The following is a 21,984-nucleotide window of genomic DNA, read 5'->3' as shown; positions in this document are numbered from 1 at the left end:
CTTCTGGGGGGGGAAAAAATGGTGGCTCCGCATACTCCAAATTTTTACTCCCTGCTTTTCTAATTTCTTTCCATACTTGTCTCCCATCTACTCTGTGTAAACACAGCCGGAATTTTTGACAGATGGCCATTGGTCACTGCTGACTCAGTCGTGGCATCATTGTTGCACTGACAAGTGCAGAATTTCTTGTTTTAAATGAATGTGGTTACTGCAAATGCTTTATTCTTAGCCAAATTTTCAATGAGATGTGATTGTGATGAAATACCATGATTTCAAGCTTAGATTTGGTCGATTTTAACCGCACATAACACACGATTAGTTCAAGGACAGACAGAGCATTTCTTTCTGTTTCTATAGATTCTTGCTCTGATAAAAGGGGATTTGGCAGTTTTTAAATAGACAACATTCCTTTAGAACCCATCAGCAGGTTTTTGAATTCATAAGGCCAAAACCTTACACAGGGCAGACATGAAAGTACCACATGTATCCCACTCAGAGGGGTTACTCACCGACGTAATGTCCCTTGCCCTCCCGAAATGGAGGTCCAATAGGCCCTTTCATCATGGGCTGCATGTACTTCATGTGTGGTATGGGGGCATAGCCTCCAGCAAGTGCACGCCCCCCAAGCATCAGTAGCACACAGACAGGAGCCAACAGCATGGTCACTAGCATCCCAGGCTTTAGGTGTCACACACAAAGAACTGGAGGGAACAGAAAAAGAGGACAGTTAATGTGGACTTTAGACACACAATGATAACAGGTTATGGAACCATAGTGGTGCATATGGTAATTTAGCGCTGTGAAATGTTGAATTGTTCAATATCGTGCATATTAACCCTCCTGTTGTCCTCATTTACGGGCACCAAAAAATATTGTTTCCTTGTCTGAAAAAAATCCAAAAATTCAGCAAAAAAAATTCCCCAAATTTCTGAAATTTTGCAAAACCTTGAGAAGGAATATTCCAATAATTCCTTAAAATTTTTCCTTAAAAGTTTTATTTTAAAAAATGCCCCAAATTTGGCAAAAAATTCTTGTAAATATTTTCAAAAAATGAGTAAAAATCTTCCAAAAAAATCCTAAAAATATCTAAAGTGATTACATATATATCAGTAAGAACGTTCACAAAAAAATTAACCAAAATCCAGTGAAATTTGCTGGATTTTGGTTGATTTTTTGTGAATGTTCTTAAGAAACATTTTTAACATTTCTTTTTTTCCACCAAAAAATGTTCAAAAATTTCCCCAAAAATTTAGAAAATGTGGACATCAGAAGTTTCACTGTGAAAATATATTGTTTTGCCCACATTTTCAAACTTTAAAACGGGTCAATTTGACCCGCAGGACGACACAAGGGTTAAATCTCCTCTGTGAAGATTTGCTCTAGCATTTTCTCTATAATATCTACAAGTCCCGACAAAGACAAATATAAAATCTATTAACACACAAATAACTATGTTCTACGAAGCACAGATATGTTAAAACCAGACACCATCTGCAGCACTAGTGGCATATAAAAGCTTTACATGTTATATGTGCAAATACCAGATGCAAACTTATCTATGTTCAGCTGCTGCACAGGTACAGTATGTGGTTAGGACTTGGCTGGGCCGGTGTTTGGTCTAGATGGCCCATAATAACTGTGACAGGCATTTCTGTTGACTTTAATTTACTTCGGGAAGAAATGACCACATCGCCCTCTGCTAAATATTTTCACAACCATGGTCAGGTGCGAACAGGAAACCACCAGAGGACAGTTAGCGTGTTTGTGTATCGCAAGTGAGCAACTGTAGATGTCCAGGACTGGCTTTAACCAGCGAAATGATGTGTGAAAATGGCATGAATTTCCACTCCAACTCTCCCCTGAGCTGCTTGCCTCAGCTCTCATTGGACTGATGACTGTCAGGCACTACTTTGCGATGGTGTGGGATGCAAACTGTAATTTCAGCTTTCGCTTTTAAATGCCAACCATGACATGGTTTTAGTTAGAACAGAAATTCTACCAATTCTGCCATGAAAAACTATATCCCAGGTTTCTTTACATTAAACTGCAAGGAATTTGCCAATCTCACTGATACATAGTTGTGTCGTAGATTTACAGAACTGTACACCAGACAAGGAAGAGTGACATTTAACTGAAACAACAACACTTTGCCACTCTGACAGGTCACATCTTTAAAATGATCTTTTATTTTTATTGGGTTGTCAGTTAAAACAGCATGAATTACCACACAATTCATGCTTGCATAATTCTGATGCTCATTCTGAACACCATGTAGTCATATCAAGCCCCCAGTCTGTGCATGATAGCAGCGTCTTGCGTCTAATCACATAAAATAATCATCTGTATTCGTCTCTAATCTTTCTCGTGCCACATAATATTCATCTTGTTATTATCAGTATGCGTGTGATGTGCTCGATGTTGTCTCCAGATATGGATTGCAACATTAACAAGATTGTTCCCTCTGACAGTGTATTCGGAGGCACGGTTACACCAACATGAGCTGACATTTTCTCATTTGAAAATTACATCACATTACACAATGCAGTTAATTGGCAGCAGGGTTGGGAGTAATCTGGGAGTCCGCCGCAGACTTTAAATCACGAGCACTTAGAAGAAGGTGTTCTCATTGCCACCACATGTGCTGAGTTTATGTCTGTTTTACAACTTGGCCTGTAATTGTTTTGAAACCACATATAGCCAGATAGTCAAAATGTTGTGTTAAAAGCCAAAGTGCTCTTGAGCTAGTTTTTGAGATTAGTCAAAAAATATGTGTTTGTGGTTTGTGCTTGTTCACGTTGCAGTATGTTGTTGGAGTCCTCGTGAGGAAATGTAACGATGTTAGGAGAAATAAACGGGAGAAAGAGAGACCAGTATTGGTAGAGCAGTGTTTGGTCGCTGGCCGACTTTCTGGCTGGCTGGCAGGGAAGCTCGTCTGGTATGGGGGTGTGTGGTTTTGGGATCGATGTAATTTAGCAGGCGGTTCTGGATGCCCACCATTCTGCAGGCGTCAAACCCAACGCAGAACCAAACACAGAAGCTGGGCATGAACAGGGATCAGTCACAGACAGGCGGTTCACAGATCCTCACAATCTGTTTATCAAGTGTTTTTTTTTTTTTTTGTATTAAAAAGCTCTGCTGACATTGTCAAAAAAAAAATCTCACGCAATCCCCCTCTGGCTGGCCACCATGAGCCACTGCTGGACCGAGACTCCTGCCTGCTCTCGCACATAAGAACACCCACATAAGAAAACACACACTCTTGGTATGCATGGGAACACAGTATACCTCTGCTAAGTGGTTCTGCAGGGTGTCTCAAAAACACCCAAACTCGTTAACTTTCCCCCATTTTCACATAAAATCATTCCATTCGAAACAAGACATAACAAAACCCAGGGTTTGAAAGGGGACAGGAGCTAACGATGAATCAAAGGCTCTCTTAGTAAACATGAGCTGCATCCAAAGTTACAGTGAAAAAGCTCTGCCTGGCAGCCTGAGTGACGCTTTATATAAAACAGATTTAACTGGGGAAAAAAATCAGTACACACATTACAGTAATAGATCCAAAAATACACAAAGAAAGAAACAGCAGAACAGAAAAATATCATTAATGAGGAAATAAGAGACAGTCTGACTGTTGTGGGTAAAATGGAATCACTAACTCCATTGTACAACTTTGTCATTGTCACTTATAGACACTGAGCTCTATCACACCAACATCCATGGACGGATTATTGGAAACCTGGTGTATGAGGTCCTTTTGTAGTTCTTTGGCGCTTCTTTTTGGCTGCTGTGCATCTCACTGTATTCATTTTGTGTCACTTTGTAGTTGTTCTGACAGTGGTTGATTTGTATGGAAGTGCATTGTATTCACATAAATAAAAAAGGATGAAGAAAAAGGAGCTTCCATATGCCATAATTACAACTTACTCTCAGTTAAGATCTTACAATTATGAAATCCAGATTAAATGATCTTGCAGAGTAATAATTAAGACCTTAAATATATATTTAATTACGTGATTGTATTTGAGCAAATGTTAAATTAAATGTTCAAACTTTTACTTGTATAAATAGATTTTTAGGAAGTATAATATTGCCCTGGATTCACTGAGTTACACTGTCTGCTACAGCCACAGACTGGATATAAAAGATGAATGTAGCCTCTGGGTCTGAAAAGTCAAGCCAATGTTGAAGCATCTTAAGCCTGCATTTTTTTGAATGGCCAGCAGGGGCAGCTTCTGTGTTCTTGAAAAAGAAATCTGATTGTATAAAAGTCTATGAGAAAATTATCCCACTTCTCCCATGATTTGTTACCTCAAAAGTCATTTTCCTGACATATTTATGGTGTCAATTGCTAGTTTCAAGATTTTTTGAATATGGCATCTTGTTCATTTTGTACATTATGGTCACATTTAAAAGGAAAATATATGATAAATATTTTAGGATGGGGCTACGTTGTGATTGATGGGTTTCAAAAGAGTAAAATGGGGATGACCAAATGCCAAATACCAAAAGTAAATGGTAGTCCACTGACCAATACAAGACATCGCTGTCACTATATTCATCTTTTATACAGTCTGTGGCTACAACATATTTTTAAAAACTGCTTATGTTAACATTCTGGAAAATTAAGCATGCAAAATTACTTATCAAGAGCTCCTTTTTGCTGTCTTCTGCACAGCTGGATGTATTGACAACTATCAATGAATTACTTTGATGCATTTTTTTTAAACTAAGGATATTGAGGCAAGTTCTGAATCTACCTTTCTGTTATTTTTAGAACACAGACTTGACACCCTTTACTCAGTTATATGAACAAGTCTACTGAGGAATTGCTCAAGAAGAAGAAATAGATGGTTATGGTATTACCTAGTCAAAGTCCAGATTTGAATCCCACTGAAATGTTGTGTAGGGCTTTGAAAAGAGGCACTACGGGAAAAAAAAAACCTCTCAAATATAACGCAACTGAAGGAATTTCGCAGGAAGAGCTGACTGATAGAAAATCATGCAAATTTCCTGCAAGAAGTTATTTCTGCTAAAGGGGGTATTACTAATTTCTCAAGCCACTCACTTTTAACTTACTTAAAAACATTATTTGCATTCATTAATATTTTTGCTGAATAAACGGCTGAAAAAGTAAATTATCCTTCTGGTGATGTTCCAGTACACCATCTTCATCTGAAGACAGTGTTTCAAAGAGGCTCAAATGTTTTCTTGTTCATATATGTCAAAAAATGCAGCGGTTTCCAGTACTTACTTTTATGAATGGAACCAATAATCTGTGGTACATTAACTCAAAATTATGAGAAAGTACTTATAATTACAAGATATTTTTGTCTGTAATTTACCTCAACAGATTTAAGTCTCTTTCAGCGATATTTTGCAGATGAACCATACTCCTGAAAAACTGCACCTGAACTTTAGAATTTTCCTAGCAATGAGATGAAAAGAGGCCGTCCAAAGATCCTTGTCAAGGGCAGAATTTCCTGGACAGACATTGCAAAAGTGCTGCAGCATGCAAAATATCTAAGGAAACAACTGGAGAAGTCTTGAGACGCAGTTTCTACTTTCATTAATAAGTTACTGCACTGTCTGACTGAAACTATGTTTGCAGTGTTATGTTGGTGTACATGCTAGCAAGTAGACGTAAGAAACTTGCTTGACATCCAACTTTCACGTCTGTCTCCAAACCACCTGCTCATCTGAAACTTGCAGTCATCAGCTTTCTTGAACATATGTTGGATGCCACTTAAACAGAGCTGAAACACTAATCTGTGAAGGCTTTGGGCGGCCAAAGCAGACTCAACAGCTTCCAAACCCAGGCTCAGCAGCATCTCAAGTGGCCTCCTCAGACAAGCCGAAGAGACACAGACAACCCCGCTGAGAGCAAGCCAAGCACACTCTTCCCTAACTGCTCTGTCTCCCGCTAATGAAATCAACAGCGCCGGGGAGGTGAGCTTGAAGGTGTTCTGCTTCCATTCCCCTTAAGCTGTCCATGTGTGGATCCAGACTACCAGACGTTTCCTAAACCACGTGCCACAGAGCGATTATAGGTACACCGAGTGTGAGGATTCGGTGTCATGGAGGGAAGAGGAGGCGGTTGTTTTTGTGGTGAACATTTGAGCCGCTCCTTGAGTGGAGGAATCATCACCTCGACATCGTGCGCTCTGTAATGCCAGCTTTCACGAAAACACCAAATGGTTCAACAACAACCGAGGACCACGGTGGTTAAATAGTTTGGTTACAACCACAGGCCTCACAGAGAATTGCACTTAAAACCTGACCAGATTTTTCAGCTGATTCATCCAATTTTGACAAACCTTAACCACAACCACGGCCATAACCCCTCCCAACTCCAACCATGAACCCACATGGCTTTTCAGCTGTTATTCAACCACAACCGGCTTCCTTCACCAAACTCCCCGCTTGGGGATTCAGCAAGAAAATGCTGGCAACTTTTACAGGAGAGAATGAATTTCAAGCACCAGAGAGGAAGAAAGGCAGACTTTTTGAATTTAGTTTACACTTCTGTGGTTTATTATTCTGTCTGCAGTCTAGACATATGAGTATTAACGGATTTTACAGATTTGTAGAAACAAAGACAAGCACCTGTAGATGTCAAGAAAAGCCTTCAAACATAGACAAACAGGCCAAAACGCTACGAAGGTAACTCCATAGACTATTAATCTGTGTGTTTACCTTGGTTTGTACATACATAAGAGACTGAGGAATAGGCACAGGAGAAAGTGAGCACAGCAGTTACACAACACAGTCCTTATTATGTCCGGGTGTATGTGTGTGTGTGTGTGTGTGTGTGTGTGTGTGTGTGTGTGTGTATGAAGGGTTGCAGAAATTGAGCATGCTGAGGTTATATTTAGAGAATCACCTTCCTTGAAATGAAGTAATCCCTACACCAGACCAAGCGGCACTCTGAAGCGTAATATTTGAGTAGCGGTCACAGTTATTGGTGGCTTTGAACGCACACTGCATTACTGTGTAAATAAGCACTGAAAAGACTGTTCACATAGCATGGCCATGTGTGTATATAAAAGTGACCACAAGGCTAATGCATACATAATGAGACATTAACATCTGGTGCTTAGTTGCAACCAGCTGGAAAGTGTATTTAAGGTTTTGTTTTGTTGCTTCTTAGGGGGGAAAAAATGGTACCCTCTGAAACACCACAATGAATGTTCTCTTATTTGTGTTTCCACTGAGTCACAAGTTATGTATAGACCAGTCATTAGAAGCAGTGTGAATGATTGTTTTTAATGTCGAGACGTGACACACACTATTTATGCTGATTCACCTGTACGTGACTATACATTTACAACATAATGTATACAGTGTAACTCTAAAGTATACAGACTGAATGGCAAATTAGGCCTATTTCCATTCAGTGCTTTGGAGCAGAGGCACCTCTAAAAGAGGGTTGAAATTTCAATGGCCATGCCACATCTGATAGGTCAAGTTCATTTGCACCCACAGACTTCAAAACATTAACGGCAGCTGAAGTCTAGTTTGTTGCCTCCTGCTGTTTGTAGGAGCATTTTCCTCTGTAAATGCAGCATCAGACAGCAGCAGGATCCACATAGACATCTTTAAAGCGTGAGAGCTGCAGCAACAGTAACCTCATTAATTACTAGAAATACAAATTATCCTCGACTAAACAGGATCGATCGGGGTCTAATCGTAAATAACACTGGGTACTTCAACACCTCATACAGGTGAACTGTCTCACACAGAGTCACCCTTAATCTGCAGTTAAATCATCTGTTATACAATCCTGAGCTTCATCACAGCTGGATATTATTTTACTGTTCGTACATTTGGTGAAGTTATAATCTTTAGCTGTCATATCAAGTGTTGTTATGAGGAACATTTTTCAGTTTCACAGCAGGATATTTGCAGCAGCGACATTAATGTGCGTATGGATGCATTACAGAACATGACCTGTCTAATCAATAAAGTAACTATCAAAATACAGTAACGGGAAGCAATGAAAACACATTTTATTGTACCATAATTGACTGTGGTTAGATAAATTATCTTCACACACGGGCTGAACTTTCAGTACTGAAATCCAAAATAAACTCTGGATGTCTTGCCTATGGGTGAACTTTTTCCCCTCAAGTACACTACAGCTTCTCTTCTCCTGGGTTATTCTGATCAGTTGTCACACGAATAACCAAAATGTTAACAGTAGTTGTATCAGTCTATGTATTTAAGATAACTACTTATGTTCACTGTGAAATAACAAACCGACGTAAATCAGTGTTTGATACCTTAACTGACATAAGCTTCAAACAGCTTGGTCACAATAATGGCATAATAAAATTCCTGAAATTCAGTTGTGGCTTCCTGGAGGCGCCCATGTTTTGGACCCAATAAACTAAGCTAGGTAGTGTTGTCAGAAGGGGGCAGTACAGCCTACATTAGCCTAGAATAAAAATGGCTGTAATAAGCAGAGTAGAAGAAGCTGGAAACAAAATCCCGAGTGCACTCCAATACACATGGTACCATAGTATGCCAGAAAAAGATTTAGTATACCCCAATTCAGAGTATGTCAAATTCTGTATGCCAGAAACACCAGGATGTCTTACTACATCTGGTTGCATCTTACAGTACGGAGGCCAACACGCTTCTCTGTCTGTTTTTATCCACAATCCTCTGCATAGAGTAAGACACATCACATATATCACAATGTCTTACTTGAATAACAAGCTTCAGAACACACAGTCAAGTGATTTCATGGATTTACACTACCATTCAAAAGTTTGGGGTCACCCAGACAGTTTTCATGTTTTCCATAAAAACTCACACTTTTATGTATGTGCTAACATAATTGCACAAGGGTTTTCTAATCATCAACTAGCCTTTCAACACCATTAGCTAAAACAATGTAGCATTAGAACAGAGAAGTTGCTGGAAATGGGCCACTGTACCGCTGTGTAGATAATCCATTAAAAATCAGCCGTTTCCAGCTAGAATAGTCATTTACCACATAAACAATGTCTAGACTGTATTTCTGATTAATTTAATGTCATCTTCATTGAAATAATGCTTTTCTTTAAAAAAATAAGGGCATTTCTAAGTGACCCCAAACTTTTGAACGGTAGTGTATGTGGAAGATGGTCAGAGCTTAACGCACAATATTATGATGAATTAGAATATCCCTGTTGAATGCATACTGTATGCAACAGTACATACTTTGTAAGGTACTGTAGCTGTAGTACATATTGAAAGTAAACATAAAAATATTGTAATTTGGAATGCACAGCATTTGTCACTGAAAAAAAAATGCTGAAGAAGGAGAAACAAAGAAAAACATTTGGCCATCAATCAAAGAAAAACACATAGACGTCTCCAGGAATTATTTTCAGTCAGGAAATTCGTAATTATTCTTTCATGTCAGCTGATATTAGACATGTTTCACGCTGCCTGGAGACCAAGACAACTAAACAAGCAGCAAAGGCTGACCTGCCATGTGCGTAAAATGTTTGCTATGTCAGAACCTATTCGGAAAAGGTGTTTCCATCTCTCATTACTCACGTGAATCTTTTCATCCAAGTCAAAGCCCACCTCAAGCGAGGGGAAAATCTTTGTAGAGGTAGTTTTTTCTAACTTTTTTTCTGACACGCTACTTCAAAACACGTCTGAAAATCCATTATGGAAACATGGCTACTGGCACACTTACATCATTAATCTTTCTCTCTCGGAACTAATAATGATGATGTGTTTATGCCCTGCGGATGACACAAAGAACACTCACACTTTTTCCTGCTCAGAGCAATCACATTTTAAGTCAGTCTCTCACCTGTCTGTCTGTCTGTCTGTCATGTGTTATGCTTGTTGCATTCTATTACAACCCTCAGATTCCCTTTTAACAGCATGAACTGTTGGTGGGGTTTTTTTTTCAACTGTATCTGTCTCAATGTTTACGAGAAAAAGCAAAGTAGAAGACGACAATCAATCATTCAGGATGAACTGAAGACAGGATTGAAAACAGCTTCACGTGCTTCTGGAGGAAAAAAAAAACTTCCAGTATTCAAAGAAGAGGTGCAGGAAAAGAGAAGAGCCTCATCAATTTAAGGAAATGGTACCTGTGGAGCAGGGCTGTGTTTTCCTAGCATCCCTGAAGCATGAAGCGGGCGAGAAAAGAGCTGAGAGGAGTGAGTTTATGTTGATGGATTGCTTAAAGAGGGAGACAGTGAGAGTAAAAGGAAATGGAGGGTGTAGGTCGTGTAAAGCATGGGGAGAGAGAGACAGGTGGTGGGTGAGGGGAGAGGAGTCAGGAGGTCAGATAGAGGGTTTTCATTTCTTGATGATTTCATTAAGGGGAACACGTTTAATTCCCCTGGGCACTTATCTGAGTGCAGAAGCAGACATGCTAATCATAAAACGGGGGATGATGTATTGAGCATATGAAAGTGTTTGTGTGTGTGTGTGTGTGTGTGTGTGTGTGTGTACTTGGGGGGCAAAAGTTGAAGCAGCCAAAGTGGGGCTAATTAGTCACTGAGTTATTAAGCTGCAGGACCTCTCACATGCACGGTTGCATGTGAGTTTTACAAGGGAGCCTTATTTGCTCTTCAGGCCCTCGCAGGAACAGCCAAGTGAAAAGGCATCCGTTACAATATATAAACCAGACTAACCCCCTGCTGCTGTACCGAATCACGGTCTATCACCTCATCTTTCCGTGTAGTATTTATGATCAGGGCAGAGCAGGGGGGATTTTGCAAAACATCCAAACTCAAACCCGACCTGCGAAGAAGCGGGTTACAGCACGGGGGAGCTGCGAAATGGAGAAAGCGAGAATCCGTGGGCAGACATGGCTATACATTTCTGCCTGCCCCGCTGGTGCACCTAAACTCAATACGAGCACCTGATTAGGTAATCGAGAGGAAAGAGTAAAAAAAATAATCTCATAAAGCGCGGTCTGCTTCCACCTTTCCAGTGCAATAAATGTTCTGCTTTTCAATGCAGCAAGGCAGGTCACTGAGAGCACACTTCCATCCTCTCAAAGACTGACATTAGTGGCTTTGTGTTTTCTCGTTGTGCGAAAAATGAGAAATCTATACAAAGATAGAGATTTATGATTGGAATGTATAGCCATAAAGGGAATTGTGTGTGAGAGGGCACTGTGGAGATGACCTCACCTCAGAGGGAAAACTTTGAGGACACCCAGTAATATAATCTCCTGTAAATCAGAATGATGGCTCTGTCTCTCTCTGCCTCTCAACTGGCAAACTCAGCTCTTTTCTCTCCCTCTCCCACTCCCCTTTCTCTCGTCCTTAAGCCTCTCTGTGCCGTCCATTGCTGGTGTGAATACTTTTATTGTTCGCTGCCAAAGCAAGACCAAGCAAAGCGATTCTTTCCCTGCTGTTAATTTGGAACGGTGAACGTGTGGGGAGAAGGACAGGAAAGAGCAAATAGGATAAAAGGGGTGACTGTTTGGAGTATTACACATTTACGATCAAACAGTTTTATCACTTAAAATTCTGTGCAATTTTTTGAAACAATGGATCTTCGGTTTCACACAAAAGTTAAAAACAGCGGCTCCTCCTCTCAAGCCGATGATGACGGACTTTATTGGCTGAAGCAGATTAGCTGGATCTGGCTAGCAGGAGATAGTTCTCAAACTTAGCGAGGTGGTTGAAAAGTCCAGTGCCAGCTGACTTTTTAATGTTTCCAGCTGACATGTTTAAAAACCAGAACTCTGTAAAGGGGTTTTAGTACGCACATAATTAGTGTTAGCATGCTAAAAGACTGAAAATAAAGCTATTCTACAGGAACGATGTGGCTTCAGCATGGATTGTATGTAATAATAATAATAATAATAATAATAATAATACCTTTAATTTATAATGCACTTTACATATAAAATCTCAAAGTGCTACAATGCATTTAAAAGAATGTACGCACAAACCCGTTGTGATGTCATCCAAAGGTTTCCTGAAGAGCCGTTTTGAAGCTCAGTGTGGTAGCTTCAGCTGTCACCATCTTGCACCTGCCTGACTCCACCTAAATTCTGGCTAATTCAAATGTGAGTAAAGAGGTGGAGCTGAGGTAGGTCATGCAAATATCTAGACGATCGTGTCATACTTCACCTGTCACTCAAAGCAACCACGTCCCTTACTTAAGAACACCTTTAAGCCTTAATATAATCCAAACAGGTGAGTTAAATAAAAATAAAAAAATCACCTGTCATACTGTTCTTGTGAATGGGAAATGTAGCTAAAGAGAACATAAAGAATTTTTTAAACCAGGCTGTAAACATGTTTGTTTCTACTGTAAAGTTGAACATTTTAACACAGGTGTCTATGGGGATGGACTCGATATTGGAGCCAGCCTCAAGTGGTCATTTTAGGAACTGCAGTCTTTGGCACTTCAACACTGGCTTACATTTTCAGCTATTTTTTAAACTATGAATAGTTTTTGCTTATGTTACAATAGGTAAACATGTACAATCACTCCCTTACATTTTGTTATATAGTTTTAAACTTGTGTCTTTCTTAAAGTCTATAAAAAGGAAACCATCCTCCATCTGCTTTCTGCCTCATGCATTGCAGCATATGGAAAAAACTACATCTGCTAACCTGTCACATCGCTGTTCAGGGGCAGGGTTTAGTGAACAGTCATTTGTTCAGACAGGATGGTGTTGAGCAGGTTCAAGGATTAGATGCGGGAGTCAGTATGGCTCTAATGTACTGGGCTAGGCTGGGTCTGTGTTATGTCTCCTGTTTCTGTGCCATGTCTCCAAGCAGCTGTTACCTTGTTCCCTTCACTGGGTGGGTGGCTTTGCTTCTGCCAGAATGGCGCCTTTGAAACGTACAGGTCAGTAAATGCAAAGAAAACTGACAAAGCTGAGACAAAGCAAAGGGCTCAAAACAAGCCACGGGCAAATGATTCATAATTTGACCTATAACGAGTTTCACAGTGAGCTTTTTGCAACACAGCTTCATTATTTCCTGACTGCGAGTCAAAATATTCATGGTGGCAGTTCATCCAAAGTGAAAGCTGGTTGTGGCGAGGAGTCAAAGCTCATGTGGAGAGGGAGCACATGGGTCTATTTAAGATTCAGCACTCTGAAGGTGAGAAATGTTCTGGGGCCCTGAAATGAGGGGGCTAAACCCGGAACAATCACACGCCATCAATTGTTCCATTCTTTTTTGCCAGAATGGGAAAAATCCCAAGCTTCACGTAGCTGGGGCTAACTTCCAGGAAGGAAAAGCCCAGAAAAATCCTCTAGTAGTCTGTTTCTATCAAAGGATTCCACAGTTTGACAGTCCATGAAAATACCGAACTATTACAGATCACGTTTTCAAATGCTACCACTGGCGATGGAGGGAGACTGAAACTTTTGTCAAGGGTCGAAGAGAGAGGGAAGAAAAAGAAAGAAGCGTCTCGTGAACATTCACGAGATCGAAGCAACAGAAGGGGAGGAGAAAACAAGTAGCCATGAAGGAGACATGAAGTCATTACAAATGGCAGAAAGACAAACACAAAGATGGAGGAGAGAAATGAAAAAGGGGGAAAGTTAAAGCTTTAGCTCTTGATCTCCCTGTTGACCTACTTCAGATGTGTGCCCTGCCAATCATCGCACACACTCCTTCCGCTGGCAGCCGAAACAGCTTCACACGTACATGCACGTGTACCGCACACACAAACACACACATCAGTTGGCAGCAAAACAGAGAGGGAGGCCTGTTTTTCTGTCCCAAAAAGGAGGGAAGGAGAGAGAGAGAGAGAAGGAGATGTAGAAGGGAGATTATAATTTAATAAGGGGCAGGAAATCTTGGTCAAATCCCCCTGAAGGAGTTGAAATGCCTCCGTGCTGGAGGCTACTGCACTATAGACCGACTGAGCTCCATCTGAATGGGCTTCTCTGGCACAGGCAGCAGGACAGACAACCAGAAAGCAGACAATAAACCAGAAAGAGAGAAATTTCACTATAGTGTTGTTTGGAGTCCTACTCCAATGTGAAATATCTAACCCAGCAATTTGCAAAGCCGTAGTTGGAGCTACATGATTTCTGCTGGATCCACACCGATGAATTTTGTGGTTAGCATGTAAGTGAATAAGGCTGAGGGCTCAAAGGTTTTAAAAAATACTCCTCCGCATTTTCATACATCAGTTCAACCTAACTTATACTTCCTTCAGTGCCGGGCGTTGTGTAGGACCTGAGCCTCTGGTGCCAACTATAGGAGCTTTTTAATGCAGGCACATTTTGGTTGGTACTAAACAAAAGAAGGTTTGAACTTTCCTAATAATCTGTTTTTAACAGGAAGAAATCCAAAGACAAACAGGTAGTGAGAGATCTGTGAGTTTTTTACCTTCAAAAAAAATTGACAATGTATAGTTAGCATTAGTAGAAACAGCTATCTTAAGGTTAATGTTGAACTTTCCATGAGTATGCAAGGATCCACTAGAGTCCCCCCTTCTTGCCGTCTCTGTACAGTGTGAACAACGTGTGCAGCATCTATGCTACAAGGACTACAATTGGTGCACAAGCTCACCAGTAGTGTGCAAGCTAGGGCTGTGTTGGTATCCGAACATTAATTTTGAGATTCAAATACTCGGAATACCGTCATCGCCCCCACCAAGTAGCTGCTTTACTGTCATTAAACACTGGTATATCACAGTCTTGTGGACTGCAATGACCTCTGGGGTCAGTGTTACTTTTGACTGGCCAGTTGGCTGGCTGAATCACACAGACCTACCAACTCTGACGTCACACTTCATTTCGCCCGTGTTTGTAACCAGAAGACAAAATGCTAAAACGGAGATATCCATGCCAATGCTAACGCTGTCAGATTCCGACGATGAACACCTCCCTCCCTCCTCCCTCCTCCCTCCTTGTATTCCCTTGCAGACATATGTATGGACTGCTGCAAAAACCACTGATGCTTAGTTGTTATTAGGACACTACTTTTCTAGTCTGCTAATGTCCACTGGAATGAGTGTCTTTCTTTTATACACAGAAGGTCATATCTACGCATTCCATGCATTCACACTACAGCCTAGCATGCACAGCATGGACATGTATAGTAATGGCCTAAAGCAATGGCAACACTTCCATGATGTCCACAGATCTTCAGGTGTGCCTCTGCAAGGGACAACAATCAAGTCTTAGATGAAGGCAGCCCCACACAGAAGAGAAATGGCCTCATAACTCTGGGAAATGCGTTGCAAAATAAATCTTAAGTTACCACTTAACAGCCATAATGTCACCAATGGATTTTCATTTAAGAACCCAGACCACGTAACGAGCTGATTAAAAAACAAACAAACAAAAAAAAACTACCACTGTGGGCAAAAATGAGTGACAAGATCATAGCACACTGACTTTCTATTGTTTCCAAAGATTTTCTTGAATTTACCATATTTAAAGCCACATCATCATCAGACAACCAGATAAACTTTCAGTGAAAAGAAGCAAAGAGAGCAAAAAATGGGTCTCCTGATGAGGTAGTGTGGTTACTATTTGTTTCACTTTTGTGATGTTTATCAGTGTCATACTAAAATGTGGTGTAACAGCGGTACAAGTAGAGAACAACCAGTACTTAAGCTAGCAAACTGACCTAATAATGTCAGAAACAGAACTATTTATTTTAGACACCATAAGTTAATGGTCACTCCGGACTCAGGGAAGTCACAGCAACAAAACCAGTATGTGCATGTTATTTCTCATAAATTCTCCCTTTCTTTGGAAAAAAGAGAAGATTGTGTTAGCCTTCTTCCAAAACTTGCATAGTTCTACCATAAAAAGAGAATCGAAATAAACACAGTCTAAGAAAATGACACAGTAAATGGCACAAGAAAACCACTACATTTGAGGAACAGCAGGTTTCCCAGTTTCTTTTAGCTTAAGCCAAAAAAGAGACAAACTCTTGACAGTCAATAATAAAAAGGAATGACTGACTGGATCGTGAGTTTAAAAAAATACAACCAACACAAAATAGGCCAGCAAGTGAACTACTGCTGTTGTTGCTCCGTGACAGTGTGAGGAGATGTCAGCAGGTAAGAAGGAGGGTTGGGATGATACAAAGTGAAATATTGAGCGAGATCTCATCTGAGACTATGCACACCGTCACTGTTGCTATTAGCGTAGCATGTTAGTGCTTTGGAGTCTTCGTACAAGATTTACTGTAGCGAGGTTTTGAGGGATCAGCTCACGTATTCATCTAACTGCTCGAGTAAAGATAATACGCTGAACGCTATTTGGAACCGAACTCAAGAGGGCAAAGGGAAATCTGCTAAAACTCTCTGCTCAGAAATCACTTGTTCGCTCACCCACCCACACACGTTTTTAAGGGATATTCATTAGACGGTTTGAATCCCAGTTGAGCACCATTAACAATTCATTGGCCCCCAGTTGATTGATCACTCACTTAAAACACCGCTGACCCCAGCTGGTTGTTTCAGGCTTCAAACTTAGCCTGCTGAAAAAGAACCCACAAAGTACTTCACATACACACACACGCATGCATGCATATTAACCAGACCACCAGCATACAGCACATAGCCCCCTCTGACTGTGGTCCTTGCTGAAGCCCACCCCACCCATCAGGATCAATGCACGTCTTTATTAGCTGCTGGCTAAGACTGCTGGCTGTGTAAGAAGACCCTGCCAGTTCTGGCCTCACACCTCCCAAAATCTACTGCTGGGCCGTATAAACATGTCTGTGTGTGTGAGTGTGTGTGTGTGTGTGTGTGTGTGTGTGTGTGTGTGTGTGTGTGTGTGTGTGTGTGTGTGTGCGGACATGTTCTGTCTGCATCGTTGTACAGATGGTGCTAAACTAAGATTCAGCAAAAACAAAGAAAAAGATTTAAAAAGCCGGTTTGCACGGAGGAATGAACGTTAGAAGCAAGTCATCCCTCACTTTTAATGCTTTCATTTTTCAGGACTTTCAAAGGAGTTTCCTGCAGAGCTGTTGAAACTACGGTTCGGTGTCGGCAGTGCAAGCATGTGATAAGTGAGATTTTTACTGTGGCTACATCTGTGCAGTCATAATCAGTCTGTATTTCTAGTATGAAACGCATAAAAGAAGCTATATGGCTGCTGAAAAGCACACACTGGGCCAAGTAAAAACTGAAAAAAAAATCATGTGATATGTCCCATTGGAGTAGTGTACAGTGGGCCCAGGCCAGGCAATGTGAAGACTATAAGAGCCATCAGAGAGCAGCACAGGTCAGTCCAGATGGCATTAGGAGCTCTGGGAAGTGTCAAACACTCAGGAGGGGAGGATGACCAGTGGAGGGCTGGGATGTTGCCAGGTCCTATTTCACACTACTGCGTGTTACTAGATGTCTCATTTAGCTTGTGATTTCACACTGAGATACAACCTCAAGCACACTTGAGGTGTGTCTGCAAGTTGTACTGTCATGTACAAGACATCTACTGTATATATGGCGCAGTCATTGCTTCTCCACTTTAAAACAAATGCAACTTCTGGTAATAAATAGTATATTTTGGACTATATTTAGTAGCAGATTAATATACATTTGGTGCTCAAATTAGTATTTATCATTGACTGTATATAAAAGATGAACATATCCTTCAGGTCTGAAGTCATCGGTCATCAGTAATCTTGCATTCTTTCTAACAGCCACCAGGGGGCGACTTCTCTGCGTGCGAAAATATGTCTGATTGTATAGAAGTCTATAGGGATATGATCCTTATTCTCCCTTGATTTGTTACCTATGTAAAGATCTTCCTAATAAATTTATGGTCTTCATCCTTAGTTTCAAGACTTTTTGAGAAAAACACAGTGTTTATTTATTAAATACGAACACTGTTTAGGAGAAAACAGATGCTAAAGCAGGGTATGTTTCAGACCAGGGTTGTCTTGTGATTGACAGGTCACTACCATCAGATCTACCTGTTACTTGTTATGTCTGGTCACTAAGGGACAAGATGGCAATTCTTAGACAAATTCCATACTGAAGACTTCGAAACGTTGGTCCACAAACGAGAGGGTGACATTAGGGTTGCTACATCCATCTCTTCTATACAATCTATGGTATTTATTGCATTACAGTGTACATTGGACTGACTCAAAAGAAACAATGTCCATGTTCTAATCAAGGAACATGTCTGTGGAGCCCTACAGCACAGAGTCACAAAGCTGTATCAGAAATACTTGTTGTTTATTGTTTGCTTTGGCCTTTGTGTTGGATTTGGCAATATAGAATATCAGAAACAACTGACTCCTCTGCAGCTTCAAGTTCTGCTATCTTATGCACGTATGCACTGTGTAGGTCGACCTTGTCCAATCAAAACAGCTCTGAACCATCAGGGGCAAAGACATAGGACCTTTGTAGGGTGCCCTGTGGTGTCTGACACTAGAACATTTGATGCAGATCCTTTGGGTCCAGTAATTTGGTAGGTGGGCCTCCATGGTTCGAGCTTGTTCTGGTCTATGCTACAGATTCTCAGTCAGATTGGGGATGTGGTGAGTTTGGAGGTTTAATCACACTTTGGGCTCTTTGTTGTGCTCCTCCTGCTGTTGCTGAGCTGTTTTTGCAGCATGGTAGGGTAGTTTTGCTGGGGGATGCCGCTGATATCAGGAGTCCAAGTATCATTCACGATTGCCAAGACTCAAAGTTTTCCAGGTGAATATTGCATTGCAATGAAATGATCCTGTCAGTGGCATTAATGTTGTGACTGATTGGTGTATTACAACTTATAACAAATGCAGTAATGAATAAAATAAATTTAAAAAGAATAGTAATATAATAATAACAAATAATGAGGGCTGTTGAGGTGTCTGGCTCAGATTATGTTACTCTTCAACCTTTAAAATACCATCAGTAGCTACCTCACAGACATTTCCTCAAGTAAGTACACAGCACTCTGCAGGTCAGTCAATTAGAAACAGACCGACATGTAAATTTGGCAACTTCATGACAATAAACATCCAAGAGAAAATGGAAGCAACAGCCAAGAAGTTCATTAAATCATATTTAGTTTACTTATAGTCATTAGCTGAAGTATACCTGATTTAAGACAGAAGACACATTGGGCTTGCTGTTCGCTAATTTTCTTGTGATCCAGTTTGGCTCTACATACGTGTTTGTTAAATATCAAGGAAGGAAAGGAGACTGAGTCGTGCCAGTTTGCCAGAAGCACTGCGTCTTGTTTCAACAATCACACTTCACACGCTGAAGAGGGGGAAACAAAAAAGTGGCTAAATAAGATGCAGATCTGCTGCCGTGCCAAGAAAACAGAAAGATTGCAGCCAATAAAACAGCAGCAGGGTTTAAAAAAAATGAAGCAGCATTTCAGCTCTCTGGTAATGAACTTTCTGTGAGAATGGCATCTTGTTTGTTTGTTTTTGCCACACCACATAGCTGTGTTGCAGCGACAGCAGCGTCACAGTGTGACTATGCTGGCCGTCCCTCTCGTCTGTCACGTCGCATGCATTATCCTGTCTGCTAAACTGAGCTGAGGTGAATGAGGGACACGAGGGAAAGTGTAGATGTTGGTCCATGAAGCGTGGGAGGTGATACAGGGAAGGGGAGAAGGGAATAAATCAACCCACATTTAGAGGAAGACAGGAAAAACGTGTCTCGTAGATACAGGGGTTAACTCAATATTTCCTCCCTGAAAACTTATGATGCAGAAGAGAAAGAAATTTTTTTTAGTGTCTCGCTCTGTCTCTCTCCTTCTACTGTTTCTCCATGTGACCTTCCTCCTGCGCTGTCAACACCCCTCCACTCTCTTGACACTAATCGCGATCAGGGTGACTCCCTGTTCAGTTCCCTTTTCTGTGATTGATTTCATCAGGGTTTCTTTTTATATTAAAACCAGATCTCCTCATTCTTCCTCCCTTATCTTCTAGACCCAGTCATCAAGAGGTGATCAGAGACACACAACGGAATGTTCCAGTCACTACGAGACAATATATAATGATGAAGATCAAAGGCAGCGTCAGTCGACATTGTCAGTCTGGGACAGTTCAGAGGGATGGAAAGCTTGCTGCATGACAATTCTGCAATCTTATATAATGTGGAAATTACTTTTAAAGTCTTCTTTAATGTCTGCGTGCTATATGAGCGTCTGTATATTCTAAGTTTGATTGAATTTAGCGCAAAGGAATTATTGGCACATCTGTTACCACTGTAAGCACAAAAATATCAGCACAAATGTATGGTTAATGGGCTGTAAAAGTGTCTGGTCTGCTCCCCAGAATGTCGAGCTAGAGCACTGTTCATCAGGAAGAAGAGGGGGGGAAAAAAAATCAAGAAAGCATTTAATGACAACAAACATTCAGATGATTGTGTAGTGTTGAATGAACTCCATTTCCTTGTTCACCTGCCTCATGGAATTCCTGCAGTCCTGCCAAAAGCCAATAAAACAGCACATTCAACCTTTGCGAGACTAGACGCAATAATAGCCTTCTCATTTTGCATTATGTAGCAAATGGCTGAAATTAGGTGGAAAAAAAGAAACGCTCACCAAGTATGTTTTGCTGGTTTTGAATCGTGGGATCTGCACTCCAGGCTTTAATCTGATTATATCAGCGTATGTAGCATAGTGGAGCCTAGTTTGGGAGGTTATGATAAGACTGACGGAGGCTCCATCAGTCCACACGCATCTAATGGTTCATTAAGGGGTGATTCTCAAGATCAGATATGTGTTTATCTCAGACCTGGCAGCCAGAAGAAGGGGACATTCTTGAGAGTCTGGAGTTAGTTTAGATTGATGGACCCTCGCTTAGATAATCACCAGACCAAAAGACGGGCTGAAGCAGCTTCTTTGTCTCCACTTGGCAGCTGGAGGGGACGGGAGGATTGGTGGGAGGAATATGAGAGTTAGAGAGGAATAAAACTTACACCACAGACATGAGAATGAGACACATCCTTGGATAGTGGAGTAGCAGTGGGGGAGGATGGCGTGATGCTGCGAGGCGGCAGAGGCCAGGCTCCTTAAACAGAGCCTGTCCAGAGCAAATAAATCAAAACAGACACATGGATCAGCGCTGTTGTCTTTCGCGAGCAGCACAAGGTGCACATGTTCTCCGAAAAATAGAGGAGGCCTTTGAAACATCTGGATGATGGGCATGTTGCTCTGTCTGAACTTTACAAGTTTTCCCCAACTTTAGAGTTACACTCAGCACTGTGTAGTTTTCTGGTTACTTTCAGCTCATTTTAGGGGTTTTCCAGGAAATGACAAGCGGCAAAGTTCCACAGAGAAGCTACTGAAATGCTATCTGTGTGCGCTGTCTGTCCAGCGCTAAACAAGAGCTGCTAAATATAGTATGCATTTGCCAGCTTAAAAACTGATGAAAATGGAGTTCAAATGTGAGGCTTGCCCTGTATGTGAAAGATCTGTAAATTGGCAAGGACTAGCTAACATATTAGCCATATTTAAGAAGTGCAAATATGTCAGTGTTGTGTTTACCGTTTGTTTCTGCTCTCCCCAAGTGGCCGATAAAATAACTTACCCAAGAAGCTGCAAAAAGCTTCAATACTGTACGTTCATTCTAAAGCAATTACTCGTCTGTGCAGAGCAACACTTGAAGGGTCCAACATGAAACATTAATAAAGAGGAAAGCATGAAAGGTACACCTTCATGAGGTCACATTCAGTGCTTTCAGTGAACTAAAACCTCGCCAAGCTGTGTTATTACTCCAAACAAACCTAAATGACCGACCTGCCAAAGCAAGGAATGAGAGGGATGAGAAGTGGATTTGAGTTAGAAGTGGGTGTTGAACAGCCTCTTTCACCAAGTTTGTGTACAAGTTGTCAGTTGGCAAATAAGTGCAAAGTGGATCGAGGAAGGAACAGGACGTGTGCGGTCGGAATAACGCTGCTCGGCAAAAGTGAGTCAGATTAGGCCGACTGTGATCTTGCCTTGCCCAGGCAGATGCCTCCAATCTACGTGCAAATGTTTGAGTGAGATCATAGATGAGAAAATGTGTCATTTCCTCTAGGATACACCCTTGTTAATGATCTGTCAAATTTTACACACAGCAGACTTTA

General features: G+C 41.0%; 1 protein-coding gene across 4 annotated transcripts in view; it reads right to left on the bottom strand.

Moving 5' to 3' along the window:
- The window catches only part of col8a2 (collagen, type VIII, alpha 2), a 123,208-nt gene that overhangs the window by 8,305 nt on the left and 92,919 nt on the right, over nucleotides 1-21,984 (bottom strand). For all 4 annotated transcript variants that reach the window (XM_035949409.2, XM_035949410.2, XM_055018239.1 and 1 more), the window contains one exon: nucleotides 510-701. In XM_035949409.2, coding sequence (XP_035805302.1) covers nucleotides 510-672 — 163 coding nt within the window. In that variant the 5' untranslated portion in view covers nucleotides 673-701. The remainder of the gene's footprint in view (nucleotides 1-509; nucleotides 702-21,984) is intronic.

The sequence above is a fragment of the Amphiprion ocellaris genome, chromosome 15 (genome assembly GCF_022539595.1).
Source record: "Amphiprion ocellaris isolate individual 3 ecotype Okinawa chromosome 15, ASM2253959v1, whole genome shotgun sequence".
NCBI classification, from domain to species: Eukaryota; Metazoa; Chordata; class Actinopteri; family Pomacentridae; genus Amphiprion; species Amphiprion ocellaris.
The sequence above is the reverse complement of the archived record's forward strand: the minus strand, read 5'-3'. Positions and strand labels throughout refer to the sequence as shown.